The sequence below is a fragment of the Acartia tonsa genome, chromosome 5, assembly GCF_053477335.1.
Source record: "Acartia tonsa isolate MP-2025a chromosome 5, ASM5347733v1, whole genome shotgun sequence".
Taxonomy (NCBI): Eukaryota; Metazoa; Arthropoda; class Copepoda; order Calanoida; family Acartiidae; genus Acartia; species Acartia tonsa.
This window is the reverse complement of record NC_137264.1, coordinates 45,848,319-45,862,265: the sequence shown is the minus strand read 5'-3', so window position 1 is coordinate 45,862,265 and position 13,947 is coordinate 45,848,319. Positions and strand designations below refer to the sequence as shown.

At 32.4% G+C, this 13,947-nt stretch overlaps 1 protein-coding gene across 1 annotated transcript in view; it reads left to right on the top strand.

Moving 5' to 3' along the window:
• LOC145319641 (uncharacterized) overlaps positions 1-13,947 on the top strand; it is a 98,214-nt gene that overhangs the window by 15,982 nt on the left and 68,285 nt on the right. The window contains exons 7-10 of the mRNA XM_080161912.1: positions 2,944-3,080; positions 4,062-4,136; positions 5,121-5,204; positions 5,627-5,714. Coding sequence (XP_080018038.1) covers positions 2,944-3,080; positions 4,062-4,136; positions 5,121-5,204; positions 5,627-5,714 — 384 coding nt within the window. The remainder of the gene's footprint in view (positions 1-2,943; positions 3,081-4,061; positions 4,137-5,120; positions 5,205-5,626; positions 5,715-13,947) is intronic.

Genomic DNA, 13,947 nt, shown 5'->3' with positions numbered 1-13,947 from the left:
TGAGTTAACAAAAATTGTAAAAAAGAGTGGTGGCACAATTTTGCCAATTTTCCGTCCGTAACAGCTTAGGGAAATTCAATTTACCCGGCTGCTATCTAAGATACAGCCTGATTATGAGAGAGGATTCCAATTCTTGTCCATTACATTGTTCGTTGGTCTATCAGCTATACTCTGGGAGCCAATGAAATTCTATAGAGAAAATATAATTTTAAGTGAAGATTTACTGGCAAATCAACATCAACTCTACAACTTACTTGGTCTGTCCGTCTATCTTTACTCAGGGATCTAAAGGGATAAGACAATGAACTTAAATTGATGTACATTCCCAATAATGATACACAAAATTACCCCTTTTGTAGATTAAAATTATTGGTTGAAGCGCTTGAACACTTAACTTATTAATGAGACAACTAATCAAAATTCAGTAAATTGGTAGTTGAAACACTTTTAAACTTAATGAACTAAACAATCAAAATTCACTAAGGTCCCCAATGTTGCTAAGCCAACGAATAAGATAACGTTATTATAAAACTTTGGGGACTAGTGTAATAAACAGCCCTCTTTCTCTGATCTGTACTAATATTGGCAGAGATAGAGGGGACAATGGACTGTTTATTACACTAGTCCCTAAAGTTTTAAATAACGTTCTATTATTCGTTGGCTTATCAACATTGGGGACCTTAGTGAATTTTGATTGTTTAGTTCAATAAGTTTAAAAGTATTTTAACTACCAATTTTAATCTACAAAAGGGGTAATTGGTGTATCATTATTGGGGTTGTACATCAATTTATCGTATTATTGTATTATTTACAATTTTTTATGACTAAAAATTATGTTGTGTTTTTGTAAGACTGTATTTAAAACCTAACAAAAATTGTAAAGTACTATTTGTTTTTACAAAATTTGAAAATATAAACATTATGTCTTTATGTATACTGTAAGCAGGGCTCGGCAGCACGCCCTCTTTTCCTTCTAATAACGTAAATATAAATATTTGAGGATAAAAGGTGTAAGGAAGCAATTATTGAGTTTTAAAAAGAAAGTTAGTTATGAGAAATATTTTTAATTAATAGAGGAGAATAAATATACTGACTCTTTAGTAATGATTATATAGTTGCTACGCTTTCATGGTTATATCATATTGTTTCAGGAATCATCATGCAAATTTTTAATTTGATAGAAAAATTATAACATTAAGAATTTTATGACTAAATCATGGGTATCCAGATTATTGTGGTGGAAATTTTTTCCGGGGCCGATTTCTCTTGGGGGTGGTGGTACCCGTCCCCAAAATAGTTATAAACCTTTCCAGAACCTCTGTGAAGCTAAATTGTAAAAGAGAACCCTTATTGGTTCAGCAGTTTTTTTTTCAATTTTGAAAAATTTTAGTACCCCCCCCCCCCCCACCAAAAAAACAACTATTTTAGGTTAGGTTAGGTTATAGGCTAGGGAGCCGAGCGCCGCGGCTAGGCAGGCTAGGGGAGTTTATAGTTCTACCGGGGAAATTACCTTACGAGGAAATTACCTTCATTTCAAATATACAACGTAACCAAACCTTCAAAATCTTTTCTATTTATTTTATGATTTGAACATCGCACAAGTATTTAAGAAATGATAAATAGTTAGAGATTCATTAATATTTGTACGACAAGACTACTTTTTGTTTGTAACACGGATGACAACACCTATAAAAGTAAAGCTCTAAAACGGGAGGACAAACGAACATTAAAACTCAAAATAGTGTCAGAACTTAATAAGCATAATTTAAATGTATGAGTGTAAGCAAAATTGTAAGTAATTCAAAACAGCCTAAATACGGCATATTGTTTAAGGACATTCTTCCATTTTTAGAACTTCATTTTATGATGCTTTTCTTAAAACATTTTACCTTGATGTAATAGGAATCAGTAAGCCAAGAATCAGATGAATAGGATATTATGACACATATAGAATTGTTGTTAAAAACATGTTTTAAATGGACTTTATAGGTATGCTTGTAGAGTTGCTACGCTTCCTAAATTGTACCTAACCGTTATAGGAATCATCATGCAAAGTTTGAAATTGATTAAGCTATTCTAAAATGTCTAAATTTAAAAAAAAGAGCTGCCCATTACACAAAAAAGCTAATCGTTACGGACGGACGGACTGATACCAATTATAGAAAATCTTATAGAACAAGGATGGCAACATCCTTAAAAGCGAAGCACGGAAATGGTAGGACAAACGGACATTAACACTTGTATAGTGTCTAAACTGAATCATCAGAATATAAAAGTATAAGAGTCGAAGCAAAATTGAAAGTAAATTTGTTGAAAAAACTGCTTGATACAGGATAATGTTTATGGACATACTTACGTTTTAAGGGCTTGATTATAGAGTTGCTTCGCTTATAATATTGATTTTTGTTGTCCCAGGAATCAATATACCAAAAATCAGATCAAACGGATAATTAGATCACATAAAAATTTGTTGTTAAAAAAGTTGAAAAATCAACATGTTTAAAATGGACATACGGACATTCTGGTTATGATTATAGAGTTGCTACGCTTTCTAAATCGTACCTAACTCCAACAGGACTCATCATGCAAAGTTTGAAATCGATAGGATAATTCTAACATGCCTAAATTAACGAATAAAAGCTATCTATCTCGGACGGACGGACGTACGGACGGACGGACGTACGGACGGACCGACCCTAATTATAGAAAAGCTTCGCTTTTAAAAAGATTTTAAGAATGGAACTAAGAATTATTAATGATATATGTGTTTTGCTAGAATGAAGTAAATGTATAGCTAGATAGATGCTAATGATATTTCTGAAGGAATAAGACAATGGCCGATAAATTGATTTACATCCCCGATGATGATACACAAAATTATTCCTTCTGCAGATTAGAATTAGTGGTTAAAACGTTTGGACACTCAAACTTAATTTTTTTTAGATTCGTGCAAAACCCTGTCAAATTTTGTACCTGGGGTGCTGTTAATGGACCTTCACGGGCACGGCCACAACCACGAGTACATTGAGCTAGGCTACAGGCTGACCGCTGACCATCTCAATGCTATAGCTGACCCAGAGGTTAGAGTTGTACTTGTTAGTAGCTGAGCTACTCTTAATTGGTTTGTCTGTCTGTAGTGCTTATATAAATCAATACACTATAGAAGGTTTATGTATTATTATGGGGTTAGGAAGGAGTAACATATTTTGGCAGAGTTTTTTTTAGGTTTAGCTTACTTGCAATTAAAACAGCCAAAAACCTGCATTTAGGATACATAAAAGTATTTGTTAATGTAATAATCTATTCACTCTATAATTATGATATTTATGTCACTCTGTTCCTAGTAATGCACGTATATGATGATTTTATTTGACGTTTAAAAAGAATTTAAAATAAGGGGGGTGGGGGGTTCTGTGCCCTATAGGAACTTTTAGGAAAAGCACCGTAGATGTAATATACTAGATAGAATACTTTTGAGATAGTCCCTTTCGTGGCAACGCCCCTTAAGGGGCGATTCGTCGTATTTTTAAAATGTCTTTTGATGTTAGGTTAGTTTATATTGGGTTAGGTGATTGCCCCACAGGATAGGCAATTGGCCCCGCAGGGTTAAAGCCCCCCGCAGGGGCTAGAAATAGGAGGAAAAACTACTGTGAAAAAACGAAGAAGAACCCCTTAAGGAGCGTTGCCACAAAAGGGACTATAACCCATACTTTTATATTTATTTTATGTAATAGTTCAACATGACATGTACTGAACATTTCACAAGATCTTATTAATGTATTACAGTATACTGTTCATTTTTATCTTTGTTGCTTAGATATTTGGTCCATAAGGTAGCTGTCTATAGTGCCCTATCAAAATAGTGATAGATGTAATTGCTTTTGGCCTACCTATTCTGTGGACGTCAAGAAATACCCTATACTAGAGAGCTTCTTTCCCCAATCCCTTTCTCTTTCCCTCTACTATGACGTCACTATAATAGGTAGGCAAAAAGCGGTGACATCTATTCCCATTTTCCTAGGGCACTAAAGACAGCTACCTTATGAACCAATATGTTTTAGAACACGCGGCAAACATGGACAAGCATGATGACTTCCAGCGCTAGAAATCAGTTCTCAATGCGTCATCTGATCAGGAAATTAATCCATCAACATATTTTAATAAAAGTGGTTGAAAAGTTTGGACGTTCAACTAAATGAACCAACTAATCAAAATTCAATAAGGTTGTTGAGCCAACAAATACAAAAAACGTTATTATAAGTTTTTGGGGACTAGTGTAATGAACAGCCTGAAGTCTCCTCCCTCCCTGAATACGAGTCTTGAAAATTTTGTAAAGAATGGGCACCTTTACCCTAAAAAGACATTATTGAACTTTATTGCAACTTCATCTCTAAAGATAAGTACAAGGACAATAATGTTAGGTAATAAGTAGCGCAGCAACAAAAAGCTTACAATATTTGTACATAAACTCTCAAACAATTAGAATTGAGAAGGCTTAAATAAAGCGAAATATATTTTCTACAAAGAAGTGTGTTCTTACTGTGTAGTTAGCTCTAGCCGCGCGTTTTTTGAGAATAATTAAGAAATAGCTGGAAAATTGCAATACAGTAATGAGATAGATAGATTGACATACATTTCTGCACTTATAAATTCTAATGGTTCCAACTGATGGTATGTCTTGGCCAAAAAACAGGCACAGTTGGTTGTCCATAAAACGGTTAGCCACGTAATCAAAGACTTTATTTAGAAAGATTTAGAATTCAGAGAATAACCAAAAAAAGACCCAATGATGTATCCCATTCTCTGTTGGATATCCAGGTCGTTACCAGTAAGGGTGGGAATATTGGCCTGTTTATTACACTAGTCCCCAAAGTTTTACAATAACGTTTGATTTTCGTTGACTTGAAGAACTTTTAATGAATTTTGATGGGTTGGTTCATTAAGTTGAGTGTCTAAACGTTTTAACCACTAATTGTAATCTACAGAAGGGGTAGTTATGTGTAACATCGTTTGGGATGTACATTAACTTATCGGCCATTGTCTTATCCCTTTAGATATCTGAATTACTACACTACTTAAAAAGACTATTTGCAAAAATCATTTATGGAACATTGTAAAGGCGAAAGTTTGGCGTGGAACGGGTTGAGGAAGCGGTTCTAGGCGAGACAAGCATCGCCGCCTGTCTACAGACACAGATTAACAAGGTAGATAGATAGATAGATAGATAGATAGATAGATAGATAGATAGATAGATAGATAGATAGATAGATAGATAGATAGATAGATAGATAGATAGATAGATAGATAGATAGATAGATAGATAGATAGATAGATAGATAGATAGATAGATAGATAGATAGATAGATAGATAGATAGATAGATAGATAGATAGATAGATAGATAGATAGATAGATAGATAGATAGATAGATAGATAGATAGATAGATAGATAGATAGATAGATAGATAGATAGATAGATAGATAGATAGATAGATAGATAGATAGATAGATAGATAGGTAGATAGATAGATAGATAGATAGATAGATAGATAGATAGATAGATAGATAGAAAGATAGAAACATAAATAATATATATATATGTATAGATATAATTGTTGATATTTTAGTATGAAGACCTGTGTAATATAAAGAGTATACCATCTGCTGAACGGCCAAGTCCTGGAAAGCTAGGCTACTTCATTGGGGCCCATACAGGTAGGATTTATTTCCATTTTCAGGGTAGGTCAATTCGTTCCAACCTTATTCTAATGACAGCAAATGTCTGCAAACTTTTAGGTCCTTTTTGGGGCCAGGTACATTTATACTATGATATATTAGAGATTTGCCATGATTCGCATGGTTATTTTATATATCTATATTAAAAATCAAGGATGACAACTTCCATAAAAGCGAAGCTTTGAAACGGTAGGACAAACGAACATTAACACATTTTTAATAGTTGATTATAGAGATGCTTCGCATAAACCATAGTACCTTGTTGTAGTAGAAATCATTATTACAAAAACAGTTAATAGGATAATTAAATCACATAACAATTTGTTGTCTAAAAGACTACTAAATATCAACATGTTTCATTTGGAAGTACGGACATTCCAGTAACGAAAATAGAGTTGCTGCGCTATTTAAAGCATACCTAACTGTTATATGAATCACCATACAAAGTTTGAAATCGATAGGACAATTCTAACATGTCTAAATTTACTAAAAAAGCTAACCGTTATAAACGGACGGACCAACCAAGATTTGTTTTTGAAAAAAAGCTTATGTCAAATGGGGTGGTGGGGGGAAAAATTTTATTTTAGCTACTCTTAGGCTTACGCAAAGTGATTATATATAGTTTTTGTAGCATGACCGTCAGACCGGCGGACCAAGTAAATTATAAGATGGATTATCTTTGGAAAATAGTAGCAGAGAATACAAATTACCCCCATAGCGTTACGGAAAGACAGACTGACGGACAAAGTTGATTACAGAGAAACTTCGCACGAAAAAAATACTTAATAGTTATTTCTCGTATCGTATTATAAACGGCTTTCCGCGGATATAGAATGTACAATTATAAGATTAAAACTATTTTTTTAGCCCCGTGGTGCCGAAGGCACCGGCTAAAAAACTGGTTTTAATCTTATGATTGTACATTATATATTCGTAGAAAACTGGATATAATACGATGCTAGACATAGTTTTTTCGTATGGATGAGAACCGGTTCCTATCCACCGGATTCGAATGAATACGAGAAAATATATTGTTTTTGAATTATTGCGCATTTTTATATTAAAATTTTTAAAAAATTTACGAGAATTAAAGTTTTACAGATTATGTCATAAAGTTTATGTTACAAAGTCGTTATATAATAACACGACCAATTATTGTGAAAACTGAAAAATTAATCATCCAATTATATTATTCACTTTTCTTATTTGATTTTACAAATATAAAAGGAGAAAAGGTGACTGTAAATTATTATGATGCTTAACACTTCAGATCATTCGCTGGATTAAAACTAGTTGTGTCCGAACATTTCAACCAACAATTTTAATGATAATTTTGGTAGAGTGGAGGTACTCTACCCATTAATACTTATAAACATTCCCTGACCTATAGAAAGCTTTATTATAAAGGAGAACCATATCGGTTCAGTAATAGACAGATAGATTTATATAATATCATATTACTCTTATATATGTAATATTTGCACTTATTTATAACAAAAAAGTAAATATTTATTTTTATTTTATAAACAAATAATATGCATGCAATAAAGTTTAATATTTAACACTAGAAGCGACGCCCCTAGAGGCCTCTAAATGCACTTTAAAGATGGGGAGGGGGAAGCTTTTTACTTTGGGAAAAAAATGGAGGTTCTTTCCCCAAAATATAGATATAAATATCAAACTTTTCTGGATCTAAAACTAGGATTGGGCCGGATGTCCGGCCATTTTTAATAACCGGCTGGATACCAGATATTGAAACTATCCGAATACCTGATATCCGGCTGATTTTAATGCCGGATATCCTTCTATCCGGCCTGATTTCCAGTAATTTGCCGGATATCGGATATTGGCCCGTTACCGGATATCCGGCCTCAGAAACCAGCTGTATATCCGGTATCCAGTATCCGGCCAAAAAAGTATCTGGCACAACCCTACCTTAAACTTTCTTGTGATTTGATTGACTTATTAACATTAATGATATCCTATAATATAAAGTAGCAAAGGATCTCTCTAACCGCTGAACCGATATGGTTCTGCTTTACAGTAAAGCTTCTTATAGGTCCAGGGAATTTAGCTATTTTGGGGAGGATATCTTCAACCTCCAAAAAAATTGAGAACACCCCACCAAAAAAAATAATTTTTCTTTTCCAAAAATTTAAATCAAAGGTATAACTTTCTTCCCTCCTTAAGTGCCCCTAGAGTCTTCTAGGGGCGTATCCGCTAGTTATTCCAAAAAGTAGTAAGGTTTTTTTTTGTTTGAAGAGTTTTATTACTGAACTAATTAAGTTCTTCTTTTCGGAGAATAGTCACATTTTCAGGGATGGTTTTAGACTATTTTTATTTTATAATTAAGCCTTGAGATGGTTTAGGCTATTTTTTCACCCCTTAAAATGCAGAAATCGTACCTAACTGTTAAAGTAATCATTATTCAAAGTTTAAAATTGATAGGTCAATTTTAATATACCTAACTAAACAAAAATTGATTTAAGTTACGGACGGACGGACCAATCTTAATTAAAGTTAATCTTTGTTTTTAAAAATATGTTAAAGATAAATTTAAATGTTTAAACTAGTTAGTAATGTAATACAAGAGATTTTTTTAAGTTGAGTCGAAAATTTTTTCTTAAAACTAAATTTCAGTCTATTATCTATTATTTATTATTTAAACGATTGGGCATAATGTTATAAGAAAAGTAAGTCAATAAATGAAAAATTTGTGATATAATTTCTTAAGACTTTGAACCATGGATCTAAATGGATTGATTAAAAGACAAAGGTCCAGATGATTGATTACATCCCCAATAATGATTCACAAAATTACCCCTTTCGTGGATTAAAATTAGTGTGGTTTAAACGTTTTGACACTCAACTTAATGAACTAACCAATGAAAATTGTTGTAATCCTTGTTCTACGAATGTTTATCTCTTTCATTGTATTTTTACGCTTCCTGAATTTAACACTTTGGCTTAGAGTGGAACAAAATTAACTAACATAATCAATAGTTATTATAGACAGCTTTCCGTGGATATTGAAATGAAAAATTTTAAGATTAAAACGAGTTTTGTTAGCCCCGAGGGGCCGAAGGCCCAGTCAAACAAAACAAGTATTATTGTTATGCTTTTTATTTTAATATTTGTTAAAAAAACTGTCTGTAATACGATGCTATACATGAATTATCAGTATAACTGAGAACAGGCTATAATCCGGCGGATATTAATCGGTTTTGAAGCCATTAATTCCATGTTGGTTTTGGTTGCTTGCTTTGAACTAATGTAAAGAATTGTCAGTTTTGCTCATTATCAATGGGGATGTACATCAATTTATCGTCCATTGTCTTATCCCTTAAGATCCCTGAAATTTTGCACATAAAAGGTCATAGTGCTGTGTTAGAGAAAAGATGAACTGAATTTTTAATTTCCGAATGTGTACACAGTTTCCTCGGTGTTTTCTCATCCTATCTCAATATTTACTACTAGCTAAAAAAACTCCAAACTTTTAAACTTTCAAAATTAAGATTTTTTTTAAGTTTGAAGCTTTTTTATCTAGTAGTAAATATTGACATAGGATGAGGAAACACCGAGGAAACTGTGTACACATTCGGAAATTTAAATTCAGCTCATCAGAGAGAATTATGCAATCTGTTGAGTTGCGTGCCATCCCAGGGATCTTAATGGATAAGACAATGGACAATAAATTGATGAGCAACCCCAATGATTATAAACAAAATTATCCCTTCTGTAATTAGAATTATTGGTTGAAATGTTTGGATGCTACTGGTATCGAAACAACCAATTAAAATTCACAAAGTACCCAAGGTTTTTAAAGTAAAGAATAAGATAGATAACGTTGTTATGAAACTTTGGGTACCAGTAAATTTTATTGTCGAATGTCCTCTTCCTTCTTGGTGCGACGTGCAGGGACGTAGGACAATCAATTCTAAAGTTTTTCTAAACAGTGGATCGAGGGGGGAGGGGCAGGGGGATATTACATTGTAATGTAAATTATGGTGGTACCAAAAGACATATCTCAATCTCAATACATATTATTGCTTAAAAGTTTTAGGACCGTTTTCCTATCCCTACTTGTTCAAATTGTATTAAATCAGGGATCTTAAGGGATAAGACAATGAACGTAAATTGATGCACATCCCAAATTGTATTGTACAAAATTCACTACTTTTACATATACATTAAAATTATTGGTGTAAAAGTTTGAGCACTGCTAAATTACCACAACTCAATGAAGATTTAATAATGTCCCCAAAGTTTTACTGGTAACGAGAACATGTTTATTGAACTTTTGGTTCCAGTGTAATTTGAGTAGAATGTCCCCTCCCTCCCTGGATCTTTATAAATTTTTCTGAATTAAATCTGTTTAACAAATTTTCCTATTGAATCCAGTGCACAAACATTGGCATTAGTACTTTGTACGTTTTGTACAGCAATTGGCAAAGTAAATAAGTATAGTTTAACAAATCCTTATAATAAAGTAACAAGATGTGTGTTTGTCTGTATGTCTGTCTGTACCGAAGAATATCGCTAACAGCTGAACCGATGAGGTTCTCCTTAACAGGGTAGCTTCTCATAGGTCCTGGGAAGGTTTATAACTATTTTGGAAGTGGGTATCACCACCCTCCCAAGAGAAATCACAAAAAAAAAACAATTTTTTTACGTAGAGACATAGATATGTTACGTATTATTTTGTCTCTAACCCTCTGGGGCTTCCCATTTCACTATAACCCAACCTTGCCTAATCTGTAGTAAAAACAAACAAACAAAAACTATACCCCCCTTTCTCCCCTCCTCACATTACTTTTTTTTAATTCCTCAAAATGGTAGGTACTTTGTTTCAAAGTGTTTAATAAACTTTTCAAGGATTTTTTTAAAAAAACAAAAAAAAAGTTTAAGCTGTAGGTCATCTTTTAAACAACTAACTTGTTACTTCATTTAAATCCTTAAACAAAAGTAATTAAATTAAGAATGCTCTTTTTTGAAAAATCTGATATAGATATAATTCTTCTTGTTTTTAGAAGAGAATCTTATTTACTAAGTATATTTGCGATAACTTTTATTTAATGAAATCTTCCAATTTTTAACACGTACAAAACGGCCTGCTTAATTGCTTCAAGATCCATGTCAGATCTATATAGGAAATAAATGTCTATAAACGAGCTCAAATTTTCCAAGAAATATTTGTTTAAAACTCATAGTGCTCCAATAATCCATAATAAACTCTCATTGCCCAGAACGATAAGACCCATTATTTTACTATATTAAAAATAAATTCCTTTTTTTAATTTCATGTTGCTATTTACCTTATATCAATGTATTTAATTTCTAATCATAAAAAAGAAAATTTAGATTTATAATATAATAAATTTAAGAAAACTCTATTTTAAAAGAAGTTGATTGTGGCGACACTTTGTGTGTTCAAATATTAAACTAAAATTGTAATCATCATCATTAACCCTTTGGTGATGGTAATGTAAAGAAAAAAATATAATTTAAAAAATCTTTTTAAATCAATTAGATTATTAAATATTTACTTTCTTTTAGATAGTAATGCCGGGTGAGGAAAATAGATTTATTGAGAAATAGATATGCATATAGAAAACTAGCCAATAGGGAGATAATTATATCGAGCCAACTCTAGTCTATAATATAATTCAGTCTGTCTATCCTTACGGAAGGAAAGCTCTGATTGTAAATTTATGCATGTTAGAATCGATCTATTATTTACTAACCTAACATAAAGTTGCACATACAATAAATAAGCGTAGAAAATCTATAGTCTTTTTGAAGTCAGCTTTAAACATTTTGACATCAACTTTTTTATTCTATTCACGAGACTATTATAATAATGCTTCCTAGGACAACAAGGTATAATGTTAAAAGCAAAGCATCTTTATAATCAAGTCATAAAAAAAACGTATGTCTTTAGACAGTATTTTTAATTAAGCAATTTTGAACCAATTTTAAGTACAATTTTGTTTAGTCTTATAGATTAATATTAAATGCTGACACTCTACAAGTGTTGATATTTGTTAGCCAGGGATCTATAGGGATAAGACAATGACCAACAAATTGATAAATTGACGTACATCCCCTATGATGATACACAAAATTACCCCGTCCGTAAATTAAAATTATTGGTTGAAAGGTTTGAACACTTAACTTGAATCAACCAATCAAAATTTACTAAAGCCCCCAAAGTTGTTAATATGAAAACGTTAATGAAAACTTTGGGGGCTAGTTTAATCAAAAGCCCGTTGTCCCCTCTCTCTCTCTCTCTCTCTCTCTCTTTGTTTTTTTATTTATTAACTTTTATGTATCAACTTTGCCCTGATAAAAGACCTCTTCCTGTTGCGTAGTCGTCAGATTAACACAGGTCGGGAAGGGACATTAGTTTTTAATTCACACTAGTACTCAAACATTTATAACTACGTTTTCTTGTTCGTTGGCGCAAGGGATAATTTTGTTTTTCATCATTTACACAATGTCAAGCATTACAGGGAGGAAGGGAACAATGGGCCATGTTCATTTCACTTGTCCCCAAAGTTTTATAAGTTTTCCAAGTAGTTGGCTCAACAACTTCTGGTACTTTTATTGAATTTTGATTGGTTTGCTCAATAAATTGAATGTGCCAAGGTTTCAACAGCTAATTGTTATCTACAGAAGGAATAGTATTGTGTATTATCATTGGGGATGTATATAAATTTATCGGCCATTGTCTTATCCCTTTAGATCCCAGCAAGGATCATCTTGTTATTGTTGTGCTACTTACCAGGAATCTTAATGGATAATTGATGATAAATTGATATACATTCCCAATGATTGTAAACAAAATTACCCATTCTGTAGATAAAAATTGTTAGTTGAAAAGTTGTGTCACTACTACTTTGGAACCAACCAATCAATTTTGATAGTTTTTAACGCCAACGAATGAGATAACGTGGTTAAACAACTCTGGGGTAATTTACAATGCAATGTCTCCTCCCTCCCTGCAACTTACAGACAATATCATTCTTGTTTTTGATTAATTTGAAAGAAAATACGTGAATGTTATGACAGGGGAAAAATTTGTCATTAAAATATAGCCAGGTTGCTATTTCCTCTGTCATTTATTGGTCAGTTTGTTTATCCATTAGGAGGGGAGGGGATGGGGGGAATTGTTCATTTAGCCCACTACATGTTTCACTTTATTAGAGAACATGAAATTCTGGTATGAAAGTAATAATAAATCCATTAAGAAACTTTATTCGCCTGAAGTGAATTGGATTTTGGTTTTTATACCAGAAAATTATTTTGCAATGTGTAGTATTGGCATATCCAGAAATAATTATTTATAACCAGGATGACATTGTTCATAAAAGGAAAACAATAACAAGAAGTTAAGCCTGTTAAAACTATCCTATCAGTTTCAAACTTGTTATTGTGATTCCTTTAGGAGTTAGGTATGATTTAGAAAGCGTAGCAGCTCTCTAATTGTTGCTATAAGGTTCGTAAGTCCATTTAAAACATATTGATTATTAACTTTAATGTTATGAACAACCAATATCTGCTCTTTAACTCACTTTGTCTGTGTGTCCATCTGCGATTTTTGAGCTTCGCTACTTGCGGATGTTGTCATCCTTGTTATAAATTAATTAATCTGAACATATATATTATAAATATATATTTATTCCATAAAATTAGCATAAGTCATAGACTACATGAATATTATTTTAATTTCTTCTCCCGGTATCTATAATACAAAGTCTGTCCGTCTCTTCTACTTTTCATAGAATATATCTACTGGTCCTGTGGTGGTTTCAGGCTATTTTCTTACATCAATAAAAGCGAAGCTTAACAAAACAGAGGTCATGAAAGAATATACTATTACTTGATTATTGAACATTATCTAAAATTCTGAAGAAAACAAAGTTTCATCGTTTTCTATGTTTAATTTTAAGAACCGACAAATTTGAAATTTGGCAGTTTAAAAACGGGACCTTAAAATTTGTAATATTACAGAAAATCAACCCCAATAAATGATCCCTTATTTTTATTAAAACATTGTCCAATTTCTGTACCGCACCAAAGCAAAATCCGTGGGATCCAAAATGTACAATGTACATATAAAACATACATACGTTTAAAGTTTGTGTTACTTGGTGAAATTTTTGGGTGCGGTCTTGAAAAGCCCCGAAATTTTGTAGTCACAAGTCAACGC